Source organism: Coffea eugenioides, chromosome 10 (genome assembly GCF_003713205.1).
Source record: "Coffea eugenioides isolate CCC68of chromosome 10, Ceug_1.0, whole genome shotgun sequence".
Lineage (NCBI taxonomy): Eukaryota > Viridiplantae > Streptophyta > Magnoliopsida > Gentianales > Rubiaceae > Coffea > Coffea eugenioides.
The window spans coordinates 22,057,006-22,075,543 of record NC_040044.1 but is presented as its reverse complement, the minus strand read 5'-3'; the positions used below and the strand labels follow the sequence as shown (position 1 = coordinate 22,075,543).

Genomic DNA, 18,538 nt, shown 5'->3' with positions numbered 1-18,538 from the left:
AGAAGCTGATTATCAGTTTCGGATAAATACAGGGAAGCAGGGGTATTTCAGTCTTTTCACTGGTTACGTTGCTCCGATTGAGGTGAAATTTTGTAGACACCTATAAATCATCATTATCTACAACTTTCATGTTTTATATGAAGTCTAATTCAGCCTCTATCATGACAAAACAAAAACGGGCAGAATGGTGTTTTGTGAGAATTTAAACCTGGAATTAGAACTTTGTTGCTAGAATTTCATGTTTGTTAGGTTTAAAAAATCAAAACCTCCAACTAGTAACTTCATAACACCAATTAAAGGATCTTTGATCATAATCAAAGCTGAAAATAAAACCCTAGCTAATCATCCCCCCAACTCCAACAAAACTCACTAATTAACCGTTGTAACTCAAAATTAAAAGCTTCTAGCCATATTTAACCAAAATTGGGAAAAAGAAAAGGGTGAAAAGCCATGATACCTTCTTAGGATGCTTGTAGGAGAAGACCACAACCTTTCCTTCAAAATCTTGCCATACAAAGCTCTAATCTTCCCTAAAGAGTAGTTTTGGTGAAGTGATTCACAAGATTTATGGTTGGAGTTTAAGAGTAGGCAAGAAATTTAGTTGATGAAGATGAAGTTTCTCTCCCCTTTTTCTCTCTCTATTTTCGGCCAAGGTGGTGAAGAAATGGAGAAGATTTGGTTAAATTCTTGTTTTATGATGGTTGATACAAATTAGTCAAAGCTCCTTCCAATAAGGGTTTGACATGTGTCCTTTCTAGAGTTTTCTTCCTTCTTCCTTTGGCCCACCATGGTGACTCATGTATAAGATATTTTGAGGGTTAATTAGTCAAAATAGAATGAGGAGATTAAAGAAATAAAGTAGGGTTTAATCGGTGCACTCACTCGGCAACGAACGGTACACGTCAGTTCTAACCGTTTTCCTTAAATTACACGTACTAGGGTTTTTACTTCCTATTCACTAACTTTATATCATAGCTTCTAATCACATATTATTTCTCACCTAAAAGTCACTCTTAAGCACCAAATTTGATCCTTACTCCATACCGGATAATTACACTACGGGTACACGAAAAACCCTATTTCACTTCGAATTGAAATCGGAAAGGAAAACCCTAATTTCCTATGATCATTGACACTTTTTCTAGGGTGATTGAGTAGTAAGATGGTATAGAATAGTATTTTCCAAATAATTTTCAAATAAAAGGAAATTTTCAAGAAATATATAAGGAATTTGCAAGTCCTCACAAACACACTTCAGTAGGATACAAGAGCTCTCAGGAGCTCATTTCCACTTGCTTTGCCAAAGTTCAATCAAATGCCTCCTCGCGACGACACTTCATCACCCGGGTAGGTAATTAAATTCGTAGCACTTCACTTACTCCATTTATGTTTCTGAGACGACACGAGAGGTACCTCCCACCCAAATCGGTGTGGTACTTACTATCGCTCAGTGGTCGATGAGACATCGCTCCAATCGACTTAGAATAGTTTATGGTTCTGAGACGACATGAGAGGTACCTCCCACCCGAATCGGTGTGGTACTTACTATCGCTCAGTGGTCGATGAGACATCGCTCCAATAGACTTAGAATAGTTTATGGTTCTGAGACGACACGAGAGGTACCTTCCACCCGAATCAGTGTGGTACTTACTATCGCTCAGTGGTCGATGAGGCATCGCTCCAATCGACTTATGCAACCATTGCATAATTAATCACTGAAACACTTCACTTAATTCACTTAACAAGTCACTTCAAGCAATTCCCTTCAAGTAATTCAAGTACACTTCATGTAAATATTCACTTCAAGTATTTCATGTCCAGCAATTCAAGTACACTTCACTTAAATGAGAATGAGTGCGGTAAAGTACACAAATATTCAATCACTAATAACGATTAAGCACGTAACACGTTCACATACACTTGACACTCACCACGTAATTCAAGAAGTAAAGCACAAGCAGTTGTTTAGGCGTCTCCCGTGAGATCCTCTTGAAGGTCCTCTTGAGTGCCTGGGCAATTAATAATTAACTATTACATACTATCGCTTAAAATCCCTAATTATCAAGAAAGATTGCACTCATGTACAATCTAAGAAGATATCATGAAAATGAGCCTTAATTACTCGTAAATCGAGGCTCAAAAGTGGGGTTTAATAACACGAGAAATTTGATTTTCATCTTTAAAATCAAGTGTAAAACGGTCAAGTGATATCGAAGAAAAATGGAGAGTTCTAGGAACTCAATTTCCTTTAAGTTTGAAAATTTTAGATTTGACAAGGAATCTTTGAAAAATCGTATCTCACTCTCTATAGGTCCAAAATTGGAAGTGGTACCGTTAGAAACTACTTTCAAAGTACTAAAAGTTCCTAGAAGACACTTTTCCATGATTCAAAATGGAAGACACTCAAATTTTGGCTCAAAGTTGCTGATTTGGACTATCGACACAGATTTGGGGCTGATTTTTGGCAAACTTTGGAAATCCGGAAAAATTTACAGAATGAGAACTAGCCTCTGAAATTTGGAACTCAATTAGATTTACAATCAAAGTTTAAAACATAACAAGCAGAACAAGAATCGGAGTTTTGAGCGCCAAGATATTGCAGCTCAAAGTTGCTGAAAAATTTCTCACTGTACAAGGGTTTTCCAGATTTGAAACATGAACTTTGAGACTTTGGTTGGGCATCGAAATGGACTTGGAATGGTACCAAATTTGGTAGTATTACCCTACCATATAAAGGCTATTCCTATGTGAAATTTCATATAAAAATTCGTACGGGAAGTCCGTTAACAAAGCCACTAAAGTTCCAAGAATTTCCAAGGCAAATCTGCCTTGTACTTCCGTTTTCCCTTTTCTAACTTTTGGGTCAATGAAATCATCTCAAACATGGTTCATTTATGAAGAAAAGGTTTAAGAAACATCCAAAATGTGTTTGGTAGGTGATTAACACCAAGAGTGTCAAAATACCAAGTCCCAATCAAGATTGGCCATTGATCAGTCCAAAAATGAGGGTTTTCGAGCAATGAGGCAGGTCTGTAATTTGGCCATAACTCACTCAATTCAACTTGGAATTGAGCGTGGTTGGTGGCGTTGGTAACTAAATTCATAAGAATACAATTTCACAGAAGGAATCATTTTGAAATTCTGTCCATAACTAGATCAAATTCAAGTAACAATTCGCAGCACTTAAAAGGCTCTCTAACACAGCCGAGAAACAGGGCAGGTGACTTTGAAAGGCTGGTACGGTTCACTCAAGTGGAATCAGGGGATTCATTTTATACTGTTAGAAAACTGGAAGTGTCTAGTTTCTAATTCCACAAACGGCACTCGATTTCGACATCAGAGCAAAGAGTTATGGTCGATTCAAAATCGCTGCCAGAGCAACTCTGGACAGTTTTCCAGCCATAAACTAAATTCGAAATTCAACTTTTGGACAACCAAATCAAGTGATTTTTGGTGAAAAATTTCCACACAACCTATACAACATGTCTACATCAAAATCAAGTCAATTTAACCACAAAAAATTGCACCGGGGGGCACGGTAACAATAGGGCAGAACCGGCCCTTCTTCCATTTCACTTCCTTTGAGTTTTCTTTCCACTTTTCAACTTATAATCACTAGTTTAAGCACTAAATCAACATAAACAACACCCAACATCATCACATTAGTTCATCAAATCCATTGTGGGATTTCATAGAGCCCACTCACAAGATTTTCAACAATATAGAGGTACCCACATGAAGCTACAAGCTTCCAAGTGTAATATAACTTACATAAACTAAGATTCAAGGGTTTGATCATTAGTTACCTCCTTAGATGATTAAACCAGAAATTTTTGGTCCCTTTGAGCTCAAGAAAATCGTGAGAATGAAGCTCCTTTTCTAGCTTAAGTTGATCTCCAAGTTATTTGCAAGGTGTAGTGTGATTTTGAGAAGAATTGGTCAAGAAATGAAGCAAGAAAATGAAGAGCTTTTGGTTCTTCTTCCTCCTAGTGTTGCACGGCTGCCTTGAGGAGAGAAAGAGAGTGTCTTGCTGATGGTGAAGCTTCCTTGAGAAGCTTAAGTATGTGGCCAAAAATGCTTCAAAAGTCAACTCTCCAATAGTGCGCGTTCGCGCGCGTTTTGTGCCCAATTCCTCTCGGGTTCATTTCACCTGTGCACTAAACCTCTAATGCACTTCCATTGATACTATTATTATTCACTCTTAATAGTCTAAAAATAAAGGTCTAAAGTCCCTCAATTAATCACACGCGCGAAAATGCGAACTTCCGATTTGTGCGCGATAAAGTGAAATTTCTAAGAAATTCTCGTAACGATAGTATAACTAACTACTACTAAGGTAATTAGTCATAAAAATAACTATTTTAAGACTAACACATGAGTTCTCAAATCTCCGAGATTACTGTACTCTCAAATCGATTATTGCCTCCAAACACGTATTCACTAAATCTTACTAAACGAACTTTCAAAAATTAAATTTATTAACGGGACATTTTTAAAAATATATGCAAGTTATAGTTCCATGTAAATACTTCAAAAGGGTTGAAATAAATTATTCGGAGCAAACGGATAATTAAATATTTAAATAAACCAGTAATAAGAGTTTGAAATAGGTAAATTTTTTGGGTTCTCACAATTTAAATGAGTTTTATTTACTTGGTTTATCCTTGATATTAATAAGCGAAAGTTGTATATTTTGAAACCCTATTTGATTACAAGTTGCAACCCGATATTTTATCACAGATTTTGACTCTAGCTAGGGTGCTGGACCTGGGTTTGATTTGGATAAGCAATAAATCATTGGTGAGTGTCTCCAACTGCATGACCGAACTTGATACTTGAATGCAATATCTTCTTGATGTGTGTGAGGACCCGTAATTTTCTTAATTTCTAGGTTTTAATTTCTTTTAATTATACGTTTTTCCACCTTTTCTTTATTCGAAAAATTGTGCAAATAAATTTTATGAGTAAATATAGCTTTTAAATGATTTTTCTAGTATCGGTTAGTTTTTGAGAAACTAAGAGTATATAATGGACGTGGGACCCACTAGTGCGAAAAGTTCGGGAAAATTCGGCCAATTAGGTTAAATTCCGGATACTGTGTGAAATTTATCGGGTGTTAAGAGATAAGTAGAGGATGTGAGAGGAAAAAGAAAAGATAGGATTGCATTAATGGAGGTGACAAGTGTCACCATTGTATTGGAAATAGCTTATGACTTACTATTCATTTTCTTGACTTTTGACCAATTGCTTAAATATCTCAAAACAAATCACACAAAATTCATTCTTGTCTTCAACCTCTTGGCCGATTCTCTCTCTAGCAAAGAAGGAAGAAAAACCTCTTCAAAGTTTGGCAATTATCTAGCTCAAATCCTCCAAAACACTTGCTTGATCTAGTTTCTACTCCATAAAATCCCTCCATTTGGTGCTAGTGAGTGATTTGGTGAAGTTTTTTGGAAAAGCTAAGGTGTCCTACAACTCTCCCTCTCTTGTTTACTAGGTGAGTGGTATATGAACTTTCCCCTACACTTAATGAAGCTAGAGTTGTGCTTAGTGGAAGCTAAAGTGTTGAATTTTGTGATTTAATTCTTGTTTTTGGATGAAATGGTGAAGTTTACAATTTATTGGTGATTTTTCTGGTTTAATATGATCATGATGTTGTGGCCTTGTATGATGATTGGCAATGGCCTATAATGACTCTAGTAGGTGTGAATTATTGATAATTGCAACCAATTTTGGGTTTGGAAGGAATTTGAGGAAGTTAGGGTTTCATAACCCCCTTTTCTGTCCGGTTTTGTATCATATGGTTAGAGGTCGAATTGGCATTTTATTAAAACATTAAAGTTGTAGGTATTGATGTGTTTGAGGTGCCTGTAAAATTTCTGGTCATTTGGAGTAGTGTAGAGTGAGATATATCGATTTTACTGTTGCTGTTCTGGGATGATCAGAATGTGCGAACTGCGTCTGAAATGGGTTGTTTTGGCTGGGAATTTTTTGGATTTTGTTGTTGGTGTCTTCTGATGAAATGTATCTTGATCTCCTAGCTATCATATGCCTTTGGAATTTCTGCATTTGGACCTGTATAGACTGAGTTGTACTGATTACAGCATAGTGTGATTTGTAAACTTGCAATTTCGGTTCTGGTTTGGTATTCTGCATATTTGACCTAGTTGTGCTAGGATTTGGACTGAGTGGCCTTCTACATTGTTGTAGCCCTGTCTTTTAGCTTCGAGATGGTGGGTCTTACACCCTCATCCGATAAGCGTAGTGCAATTTGTGCCATTACCGCATAATGAAGGCAAAACTGTTTTTGTTGTTATGGCCAAGATGGCTACATTTCCTGATTTTCTGGCTTGCTATAATGCTTATATATGCATATGAAACCTTATTGGGGTTGTGGTTGGCATGGCTTTATGACGCGTTATCGAGTCTCATTGTACTTGTTTGTATGTTTTAAGGCTTACTTTTATTCCGGTCATTTCCTAGTTAACTTTTACTTTGGGCCTAGTGAATGGCTTTTGGAAATGAGGTGAATTTTGTGTGAGATGTTGGGACTGATTCGAGGAAATAATGAAGCCTTAATGGCTGGAAAAGTAAGAAATTTAGGGGAAGTGCTGCCCGATTTTCTAGGCCGTTTGGTTCTTTTAAGTTGGATTTGCCTTTTGGTAGAAATAAAAGGGCTTTTGGGTTATTGAACCTAGGTCTTTATGCTATCTTTTGTTCCAAAAAATCATGTTTTGTACCCTTGCATTAGTAATTATTTGGCGAGGCATACGACTAGTAGTCGAGCCTCATGTGCATTGTGTTTACTCGATTACGGATGTGAAACCTTCAATTGGTTTATTTTGGTTATTTTAGGGTTTCTTGGCGATTAAGGCCAATCTGAAGTAAAAACTTTTGAAGTTGAGCCGGTGAGTGTACCACTCCCCTCCATTGCTGTCTAACTTGATTTCTGCTCTGCAATCTGTTAAATTTGTTTGAGACGAGGGTGTACTTTATCACACTCGTTCTTCTATCTGTTCATATGCCAATTTTGAGTGCCTATCTGAATCTGCCGTCTGAATCTGCTATCTGAATCTGCTATTTTGTATCTGTATCTGAATCCGTTATCTGTGTCTGCATCTGTTCGGATTTCTATGACCTATGAGCTCAATCCTGTGGCTAAGTTATTCGAGTCGGGCCGGCAAGGGCCTGGACGATTAGATAACGAACCACGGTAGTCTGTTCGGGGATTTTTGGGTATTGAGACCCTTGATTCCGGTATACTCGAGTATTACCATTTCTGTTCGGTTACGGTGAGCGGGCCCGGTAAAGGGGTGTTTGGTGGACGGAATTCGGTGTAAAGAGGGGTCTACGGACGTTTTGGTTCTATATACGTTGACGGAGAGTCAACCGGTTTGGATCAAGTACTGCGCTGGAAATTTGGCTCCTGAGAGCCACCCGTATCCTTCTGATTTGAATCATTGGTTCCTTTGCTTTACATCTGGCATGTGTATCTGATTTGTTAAATGTGAAATGCCATGATTTTTCTGCTATATGTTTGGTACCTCATTGAGCGCAAGCTCACCCCTTTCTGTTCCTTTTTGTTTTCCTTACAGGAAAATAAACCCTTTTGGTCTGGATTTGACAAATGGCTGCCAAATTGAGCTAGTTGAACATATCTTTTGTATAGCTCATGTATTAAAACCCTAAGTGTACTTTTGGGGCGTTTTCTCTTTTGATTTGGCAAACCGTGTATATGTATTAACTTTTGAAAACTTTTGTATGTCATTTTGGATTGAAATTTTGGATTGTAATCGCTAAAGTTCAGATGTGAATGTTTGCGTGCTCTTTCGGTTGGGTTCTGACGGGTCGGTTACTATCATGGCCGACTCCGGATTTCATTTTTCTTATTTTGGGTTATTTTTCCATTTTGACTTGTTTACGCTCGTTTGTAAGTTTCGGATCGCAATAGATAGTTCTAGTCTGCATCGTTAGTCCTGGCGAGAGCTGGGCAGACAGCCCGCTAACCCCTTTGGTTCGCCTTAGGGGAAAGTGGGGCTGTTACAATGTGATTGGATATTTCTTGACTTGTTTGGTCGGGTAAGGGTGTACTTTATCGCACTTGTCCTAATGTGATTTATTACTGTGCACTAGTTACAAATGGTTTGATGTACATGTGTATAACTTGAATACTGCCTGGGATCCCAATCCTATTGGTTAGTTGGTCGAATCGATCCAGTAAGGGATTGGTCGAGGAGACTGGCGAACCATAGGTATTGTTTATTGTTTATTTCATAATCCATTGGATATGGTCCACTGGATTCGGTATACTCGAGTATTACTACCACAGTTAATGTTGGAATTCGAGCCTGGTAGGGGGTTTTATTGGTGGATGGTGATTTGAGTTAAGTGGTGCTCTATTGGACTTGTTATACTACTTTGAAAGTTGATGGATGGTCAATTGCTTCTTGGCAAGTTGCGGCCGAATTAGCTCACAAGAGTGACTTGTATTCTTATATTTGGAAATGTTGAATCCCTGATTAACTGGTTGCTTGTAGTGTTATTGCTTACTTTCATGAACTTTTGTGCTCGCTCACTTTGAGATTTCAAGTGTTCTATAATGGCCAACTTACTACTTGTTTTGCATGAAATTTTGGAACCTGACTAAGTTTTAGCTCACCCCATTAGTTTTGTTTTCCTTACAGGGGGTGCGAGCATAGGCGTGAGGCGGGAACAGGCTAGTTTTGGCTAGACTTTTGACTTTTGTAATTATACTAGTGCTAGTGCTCGATTAGGGTTAAAAGTGCAACTAGAACTTGCATTTTTTATATGTCAGGGTATGTATGAACATTTGAGATAGACATGTGTATGGATGTACATTCTAAGTTTGGGAACTACTGTTTCATGTACTTTTGAAGTTTTAATTTATTTTCTTGAAGTTGTGTGAGTGAGTTCTGGCGAGAGTTGGGCAGGCGGTCCGCTATACCTTAGGGTACACCCTAGGGAAAGGTAGGGTCGTCACAGATGGCATTAGATCCTAGGTTTGAATTGGCTTGGACGGATTGAGTGATTTGTATTTGATATGGCTTATGTACGAATGTCTAAGTGTGAAACCCTAAAGAGTAGGCGACTAACTTAGTTTTACTTGTTTAAATTGCTTATTCTCCTGATGCTGGTAATGTAGGAAATGGAAGGAGATGGTGAGAATGGAAGTTCCGAATGACCTCGACGGGTGCTTAGCTATCAGGAACGTCCAGGAGGACCGGTATTTCGGTAGGCTCTAGGGCTTAGGGTCAGGCACTGTGATTGTTGGCGGACCTACTCATATCCCGATAGGGTGGTCCTCGCCATAGCAGATGCGAGGAGGAGGTTGGCTAATGGCAATCGCCGAGACTAGACAGAGATTGAGCGCCTGAGGGCGGTGCTAAGAATGCAAGGGGATAGAATTCGAGAGCTTGAGACTTCAATTCTTCAGGAACAGAAGCAAACCAATGCTTTCGAGAGCAAGCACAGGAGGCTAATGTTCGCCTTGTTCGAGTGGTGAGGGAAGTAAGGGATCAAACCAATAGCATTTTAACTAAGTGTGGGGAGCTCGTGGAGGAAGTGGTACAAGTGAAAGTTGCCGGGGGAGGTCAAGGGAACGTGACCCCTAATGAATTCGACCTAGAACCTGAGGAGGACCTTGAGGAGGAGCCAGCTGCACCTAAAGAGGTGGTGGAATCGGCTGGGTCAGTGACGAATTAAGCAAGAGATCTAGGGTTTGAGGGTTGTGCATGGTAGCGAGGACATAGTGTAGGTAGTTGGGATGACACGTCACCTTTCTTGTTTTATTTTTGATATTGACGTGTTAAGGTTGATGTATATAGCGCCTGTTTTCGTTCTATGTCCTTTGGTAGCTATAAGTACTTGACTTTGTTAGGTTGATATGTACAGTACTTTATAATGTGAATTGTTATGGTATATATATAAATAGAGTGTTTTATTTTGAGTGTGTTTCATTATTTTCATTTTATGACTTGGAAATGCTTCTATTGAGTTTTATAGTTATTTTATTTTGCTTATACCTATATAGTCTATTTGCCAAAAGAGGTATGGAAGGTAGGTGAAGTCAAGAACGTGGGACTAGTCAAGGCCGCAGTATGAGCCATAGACGTGGGGTTAGACAAGTACAAGAACCGAGAGAAGAAAGAGACGTGATGGCCGAGCAACAACCTGAACCTAGGGCTGAAGGAGGAGATCAGGTAGCAACGCCAATTCAGCAAATGACTAATATTTTAGCTCGGTAGGTAGAGCAGTAGGGTCAAACCCCTGTTAACCAGTCTAGAGACCCTGAAATAGGAGAAGATAGGGCCCTAGAGCGGTTTCAAAGGTTTTTTCCTCCAAAATTTCTTGGAGGGCCAGACACGGAAGTAGCGGAGAGATGACTGGAGACAATGATCAATATCTTCACTGTCCTAAATTACACGGAGGAAAGGCAGGTGAATTTTGCCGTATTCCAGTTTGAAGGATTAGCCAGAGCCTGGTGGAATGTGATTAGGGCTAAGTGGGAGAGAGAACGAACAACATGGACTTGGGCAAACTTCATACGAGAGTTTAATGAGAAATATCTTCCACCCATAGTCCAGGAGAAAAGGGAGGACGATTTCATTAGGCTACGTCAGGGAGCCTTAAGTATATCTGAGTATGAGACTCAGTTTACCAAGTTATCCAAATTTGGCCCTGAATTGGTAGCTACGGAGCAAAGGAGGGTGAGGCAGTTTGTACAAGGGTTGAATGTAGAAATACAAGAGGCTTTGGCAGTGGCACAAATTAATACTTTCACGGAGGTTCTGGAGAAAGTCCAGAGGATTGAAATTGCAAGGGTGCAGGTAAAGGCTTTTCATGCAAGAAAGAGAGGTGCGCCTAGTGGAGGCCAAGGGCAGGGACAAGGTGATCGGGGTATGCCACCCCCTAAAGTGGGTAGAGGAGTTGGTGGTGGGAGAATTTCAGGGATATCTAGTGTGACAGCCCCACCTCCCCCTAAGGCGTACCAAAGGGTTCGGCGGACCGCCTGCCCACCTCTCGCCGGGACTCAGTCGTTCAAGTCAATCCTTAATCGAAACCAGAATAAACCCACAAGACTAAACATAACAATGATCCAAAACTTAAAGTAAAACTTAAAGTAAAACTTATATACATTGCTATCTCAAAAGGGAGTACAAACATCGAATATACAAAGGTTCTCGATTCACCATACATCCAACCCGTGCCGAGCACTAGGGCGAGAACCATCCCAAAAGAAACTAGACTAGGCTAGTCGATACACAGCTCTCATCCTTGCTCGCTTTCCCCTGTTAAGGAAAATAAAACTAAAGGAATGAGCTAAAAGCTCAGTGAGGTTCCGAACACATAGGCAACAAGAAGTTCAATGCATTCATTACATATAACCAATAATTCAAGATACAAATACAAAATAAAGCGATAAACACATTCATTAAAAGGATACGGGCTCACAGGGAGCCATATATTCGTTCGTTCGTTCGTTCTCCTGTCATTCCCCTTATTCCTCCGGTCATTTAAATAAAATGCATTTTTGGTAAATAAAACCCTCGTTCGTTCTTTCGTTTCGTTCACCCCCTCCTGGAAATTGGCCAGGCTCCACCAGACTATAAGGTAATACTCGAGTATACCAAATTCACCCAGGGTCACCATATCGCCCGACCGAGTCCGCTTCTGGCTCGAGTCGATCGGTAACGAAGGGCAGGGCCCAATTCAGCCAAAAGGCTTACATCATGCGCAACTAATGTAGCAATCATTAAATCATTGAAAATTTCACGTTTCATTTAGGTCGAGCGCGGTAAAGTACACGCTCGCCTAGAAAACTCGTTTTGGAAATCCTTGAAAGCACTTAACACATTATCAAACAAGAACACAAGTCATGAAGTCAAGAAAAATATAGCAAACAAGGAACACTCACCAATTTACGCAAAACAACGTGCAAATATCCTTCCGGATATTACCTCAGTCACCGAGAAAACCTAAGAGTAAATGAGAAAGAATATTACAGTCTATCTAGCACAAACATATCTAGCACAAACAATTAGGTGAAATCGAAGAAACCCAATAATTGATGAATAAAACGTATAGAAATGACTTTAAAGTGAAACGAGGGCATTTGGACCGGTGGACTGAAATAGCTAGGGTTTCATAAACTAAACGCAAAACCAAACAAAAAGAGGTATAAAATTTCCAACAGAAAACACTTGAACCAAAGACATGTCGGAATCCAACTATATAGACTAAGAAATATTGTTTTCGGGATTGTTTATGTGGTTCAAAATCATCTCATATTCAAGTAGATATTATAGACTAAATGTCTTAATGGAATTCATGTAAAAAGGAGGACAAAATACCCAAGAAAACCCTAAACCATTCCTTTTTATTTGGGTAAGAGTACGTAAACATTTGGAGTTTTCAATTGAAGAAGGATCATGTTTTAAGATGGAAAAACGGTCATAGTGTGAGAACCCGTAATTTTTCCCATTTTCTAGGTTTTATTCGGGTTACTGGCATGTTTTCTGCATTTTCTTTATTCAAAAAGTTTCTAGATAATTTGTTTATGAGTAAATATAGTTTTGGTGAGTTTTCTAGTATTGGTTAGGTTTTAAGAAATTCAGAGCGTATACCGGACGTGGGATCCGCTAGTGCGGAAAGTTCGGAAAAATTCGGCCAACTAGGTTAAGTTTTGGATACTGGGTTTAAATTATCGGTTGCTAAGAGATAATTAGAGGTTACCCAAGTGGATTGGTGTGAGAGGAAACAAAGTGATAGCTATGCATTTAATGAAGTGACAAGTGTCACTTAGAGATTGGTTGTGCTTTATGACTACTATTCACCTTTTACCATTTGACCAAATAAATCAAAAAATTACCAAAAATCCACCATTTTTCTTCCTCTTCTTGGCCGGCCACTTCAAGCAAAAAGAAAGGGAAAAGCTCTTCAAACACTTGCTTCTATCTTGCTCAAATTCAACAAATCAACCATTTGATCTTGCATTTGTTCCATAAAACCCCTTCACTTAGTGATTGTGAGGTGTTTAGTGGAGTTGTTTGGAAGGCTAAGGTGATTAGTTGCTCTCTCTCTTGTATTGCTAAGGTGAGTAGTGAAGGACCCCTCTCCTCCATCTAATGATGTTTAATTCATGAGTTGTGGTAGTTTAAGATGTAATTTTATGGATTATATCTTGATTTTGGTTGAATTGGTGAAGTTTTATAATTATTGGTGATTTTTCTGTTTTCATATGATTATTATTATGGGGTCATGTATGATGATTGGAAATGATATTTAAGGAAGCTAGAAGGTGGAAAAAGTGGTTAATTGCAGGAAATTTCTGTTTTGGAAGAAAGTTGGAAAGTTAGGGTTTCATGTTCTTACATTCTGCCCGGTAATGTAGCTCATAGTTAGAGGCCGAATTGCCCTTGGGTTAAAACATGAAAGTTGTAGGCAATGATATTTTATAGATTCCTACAAAATTTCAGGTCAATCGGAGCAACGTAGCTTGTGAAAAGACTGAATTACCCCTGCTGCCCTGTTTCTACCCGAATTTGATAATTGCGTCTGTAATTGGGTAATTTGGTTGGGAATGCTTCTGATTTGGTTGTTGGTGCCTTCTGATTAATTGTAACCTTGTATCTTAGCTTTCGGATGGCTTTGGAATCACTTGATTCTGACTTAGGTAGCCTGACTTATGATGTTTGAACCAGAATGCGGTTTGTGAACCTGTTTTTGCGGTTCTGGTGTAGTATATTGCATTTTTGACCTGGTTACACTCGAAAATGGACTGAGTGACCTTCTGAAACATTGTATCTCTATCTCTTAGCTTCGAAACAGTGTATCTTGCACCTCCATCCGATAATTGTAGTGCCAATGGTGCCAAAACCGCAAAATGACGTCAAAAACTGTTTTTTTGGATTAGAGCTTAAATTCCATTTCCGGATTTCCCTGGTTTACTCTAATGCTTATACATTCTAGTGGAACCTTATTTTGGTGGTATGTGGATTTGGTTATGACTTATAATCGAGTCTTATTATGCCTATTTGAATGTTTTAGGACGTGACGGTGGTCCAAGACGCTCATTGAGCGGAAGTTGATGAAATCTCATTTGCTTGCTTGGTGAGTGTACCACTCACTTGCTGTTTACAATGTGGCTTTGGTATATGTGAACTTGATGCCTTGAAGGCTTATTTGCTCCGTTGAACCTAATTGAGTGAGGGTGTCCTTGATCGCCCTCACCCATTTGGTATCTCATATGACTGTCTACTGTTTTACTGTAATGATTGAATGAGACATGAAATACTGAATTGGTTCATGAATTTGGTGTCGCTTGGACGAGTATCCAACGACCATTACTGATACGACTGAGCTCAACCCCATTGGTAGTCGATTGGATCGAGCCGGTGAGGGCTTGGTCGTGAAACTTGACGAGCCATGGGGACTGTTATATGGAATCTTGTAGTAGTGAGACTCTTGATTCCGGTATACTCGAGTATTACCAAATTGCTACTGTTTGAAGTTCGGGCCCGGTAGGGGTATGTTGGGTGGAAGGAATGGAAGTAAAGTGGAGCCTACGGTTGGTTACTCTTAAACATTGACGGAGGGTCAATGAGATTCGATCAAGAATGCAAATGAGGAAAAGGGCTCTTGAGAGCCGCCTGTATCCTTTTATCACCACTATTGATGTATGCCTTTACTTACTTTTGATGTATTGGAATGAAAAGCTTGATGCTTATATGAACTTGGTAGCTTGAGTGGTATTATCTCACTGGGCGTAAGCTCACTCTATTCCCTTTTGTTTTCCTTACAGGAAAATAAATACTTTTGGACTGGATTTGATAGTTGGTTGCCGAATTGAGCTAGATGGACATATCTTTTGTATAGCTCCTTGATTGAAACCCTAAGTGTACTTTTGGGTCCGTTTCTCTTTTGATTTGGCAAACCGTACATGTATCCACTTTTGAATAACTTTTGTATGCCACTTTGGATTGTATATGCTTAAGTTCAACATGTAAATATTTGTTTGACGTTTGGTTGGGTTTTGACGTGTCGGTTACTATTCATGGCCGACTCCGGTTTCATTTTTTTTTATTTTGACATTTTGACTTGTTTACGCGCGTTTGTATGTTCCGGAACGTATTAGATCGCTCTAAACTGAACCGTTAGTCCTGGCGAGAGTTGGGCAGGCAGTCCGCTAACCCCTTTGGTTCGCCTTAGGGGAAAGTGGGGCTGTCACACATAGTATGTGCCAAACGAAAATATACAAGTTCAAGTAGAAACTTAGCCCTCGAGCGAAAATTTGGGCAGCACGCCCTTTGTATTTACCTATTTTCCAGCCATTTATGGCTTCATTATTTTCCTCAATCAATCCCAACATTACACACAACATAAATAGCCACTCAATAGGCTCAATGTCATATGATTACCAAATCAAGCTAGGACATGTGCGGAAATAACGTTTAGGTTGGAAAACAAAAGGCAGATTTACTGTTGCTTAGCGGAACTAACACAACTGAAGCTACACTAGTCAGATTGAGGTGCAATGTACACCGTTTCGAAGCTAAGAGAAAGGGATACAATGTTGAAGAAGGCCACTCAGTCCAGTTTGCAATGTATCTAGGTCAAATTTACTAAAACAACCCTAGATTTTCCAGTTCGAAATTCACTGCAGAAATCAACTAGCAGTCCTGCTTTATTCACTTATATCTCAGCACACACAACTCCAATTCAGGTAATTCCAAAGCCATTTGAAAGATAAGATACAAGGGTATAATTCTTAAGAAGACATCATCAACCAATTCGGTAATATTCCTGGTCAAACTAACCACTTACAGAGGCTGATTTTCATTTTCGGACAGAAACAGGGCAGCAGGGGTATTTCGGTCTTTTCACAGGCTACGTTGCTCCGATTGGGCTGAAATTTTGTAGGAATCTATAAAACATCATTCTATACAACTTTCATGTTTTGTACCAAGCCTAATTCCCATAATACTACAAAACTCACAACCTTAAACCACTAGTTGACAATTAATTGAAGTAGAGAGAAAATTCTAGCCAAGGTTACCTTGAATCCTCAAGAAAAATGATAGCTTAGTCTTTCCTCCCCCAAAATAACTCCACCAATACTTTTAAACCTCCTTAGTGAGCACTTGTATGGAGTAGATTCAAATTTGGTTGGCTAAAACCCAAGATTTGAGCAAGAATTGAAGCAAGAAAATGAAGAACTTTTCCTTGTTTTTCTCTCCTCAAGAGCCGGCCAAGACAAAGAAAAAATGGATGAAAAATGGGTCAAAATTGATTTTAGGAAAGTTAAGAAGGTCTTGGTCAAAGTCCATCTTCTAATCGGGTCGCGACACTTGGCGCCTTGTATAATTTAAGCTTATCTTCTTCCTCCCAATGGTTAATCTATCTAGCTAACCTCTAATTATCTCCTAACACCTTGTAAAACAATATCCTTTTACAAAATTTTAACTAATCGTCAAAAATTTATCGCACGAACTGCACTAGCGGGTCCCACGCCCCTAATACATTCCAAACTGGACATGAACTAATTTATACCAGGAAAATGATTTAAAAACTATACTCACTTATAAAATCTCTGGAAAATTCATATAATAAAGTAAAGTAAAGAAAATGCATGCGAAGACATGCAATAAATATAACGTAGTTTTCCGGGTTCTCACAGTTAATTTCTATAAAGGTTGATCCAACACTAATATAGGGTACATCCAAGTTATTTAATCACACGAAACAAGTAACAAGTAACAAGTAAACACAACATGTTCAATTCTAAAACAAAAGCATGAAATACACAATAAATTTCGGGCTCTCACACTCTCTTTCCCTTAAAAGAATTTCATTCTCGAAATTCTTACATGCCTTCATAATCGTTTTGGAATGTATGACTGCCCCACCTCCTCCTAAGGCGAACCAAAGGGCTCGGCGGACCGCCTGCCCAGCTCTCGCCGGGACTCACTACAGTCCTCAAATAAAATACATCACTCACATCCAATAACATAGGGTACAACCTCAAGAATAAACGAAATAACATTTTTCAAACTTAGAACGAGATAAGATACATTACAAATCTCAAGTAAGGGTATCATTCCCCGAATAAGACAAAAGTCCTCAGTTCTCAAATAATTACATCAAATACTTATCAAGTGAATCGAATTCAAATTATATTTGAGATATCCCTTCAGGCACTAATAACTCAATACAAGCGCTTTCTTTGGCCTCGAGCCCTGTGGGGAAAAATTATTTTTGGGGGTCACTAATTAAGCCTCAGAACTTCCACTTCCAAACCTGTTAAGGAAAACAAATTGGGGTGAGCTAACGCTCAGTGAGGCCAAGGGAAAAACATGCAAGCATGCGAGCAAAGACACAATATAAAGCAATAACTCAAGTAACAAGTAATTGCGAAATATTAAGCAAGTAGGAAATTTGATCACAATAAAAGGATACGGGAGCTCTCAGGAGCTAATCCACGCGCGATCCAAGCTCAAGTAGTTGACCCTCCGTCAACTTTCGCAGTTATCCATGTAGAACTCCACTTACTACCTCCAGCCACCATGACACCCTCTTGGATCCGTAACCAAACAAGCATGTAGGTGGTATCACTTAACAAGTATACCTAGCAAGACCTCTTATTTGGATCAAGCTATAACACTTCCCAAGGTTCACCAAGTTTCTCGACCAAGCCCTTGCCGGCTCGAGTTACAAGGCTAGCCAATGGGTTGGGGCGTCCCCCCCATTCACTTTTAGGTCGATGAGACAAAGCTCCAATCGACAAGATTTGGTCATAGCATTGAGACGGGATGAGCGGTACCTCCTACCCTAAAGGGCATGATACATTCTGCCGCTCAATGCTCACGAAAAACACTTTCATTTGCATTCACATGTAACACGTATCACTTATCAAGCAAGCAATTTCATGAAAGAGAGGATAAGGGCGATAAAGTACGCCCTAGCCTCATTAACTAGCAAGTACAAGAATCATTTCATTTAAACACTTCACATGCACTTGATACTCACCAAGTATCAAAAGTCAAAGTTTGAGAAATTAGCTCTAAGACGCTTCGCCGGGAGTTCCCTCGAAGTCCTCTTGAGATCCTGAAAGTATGCAATAATGCATTGTATCTCAAATTCCAGGCCATACAGTATTCGTGTAAAGAAAAGAAATAGTCAATTTTGACTCCAAAATTCAAGTTTCCAAAGTATTTCAGTTCATAAGGAACCGACTTTCAAATGAGGTCTCAAGTGATAGGTGAACTCAAGTTCACCATGAAAATAGGTTTGAAATGCTCTAAGAGTTCTAAAAATGTAACCTAGGCCCTTAAAAGAACATTTAGGTCCAAATTGGAAATTTTCACTTTTCGAGTCATTCTTGGAAATATCAGTCCGGAAGTTCGGAAAGTCTAAAAATGGCAAATTTTACACCGTCAAAAACTTCATTTGAAGCATAACAACTTTGTAGAAGGTCACTTTCCAAGAATCTGTGACGACCCCACTTCTCCCAAGGGTATCG

The 18,538-nt window shown here is 39.2% G+C and overlaps 1 protein-coding gene and 1 long non-coding RNA gene across 2 annotated transcripts; one reads left to right on the top strand and one right to left on the bottom strand.

The window, feature by feature from the left end:
• Nucleotides 1–10,412: 10,412 nt before the first annotated feature.
• LOC113750571 lies at nucleotides 10,413–14,097 on the top strand. The gene is made up of 2 exons (XM_027294532.1): nucleotides 10,413–10,847; nucleotides 14,068–14,097. Exons 1-2 carry the CDS (start codon nucleotides 10,413–10,415, stop codon nucleotides 14,095–14,097), a joined length of 465 nt encoding a protein of 154 aa, XP_027150333.1.
• Nucleotides 14,098–17,047: 2,950 nt separating this feature from the next.
• LOC113750913 lies at nucleotides 17,048–18,274 on the bottom strand. Its single transcript, XR_003464684.1, has 2 exons — nucleotides 18,046–18,274; nucleotides 17,048–17,316 (listed from the first exon to the last, which is right to left on the bottom strand). It is a non-coding gene; the product is annotated as an uncharacterized LOC113750913 (long non-coding RNA).
• Nucleotides 18,275–18,538: the final 264 nt, after the last annotated feature.

What these genes read in the sequence shown, in the direction of transcription:
- LOC113750571 (XM_027294532.1), top strand. Translation starts at nt 10,413, where the DNA reads ATGATCAATATCTTCACTGTCCTAAATTACACGGAGGAAAGGCAGGTG. An exon ending in TTGAAATTGCAAGGGTGCAG is followed by an intron (nt 10,848 to 14,067) that starts GTAAAGGCTTTT and finishes TGAATGTTTTAG; the next exon opens with GACGTGACGGTGGTCCAAGA.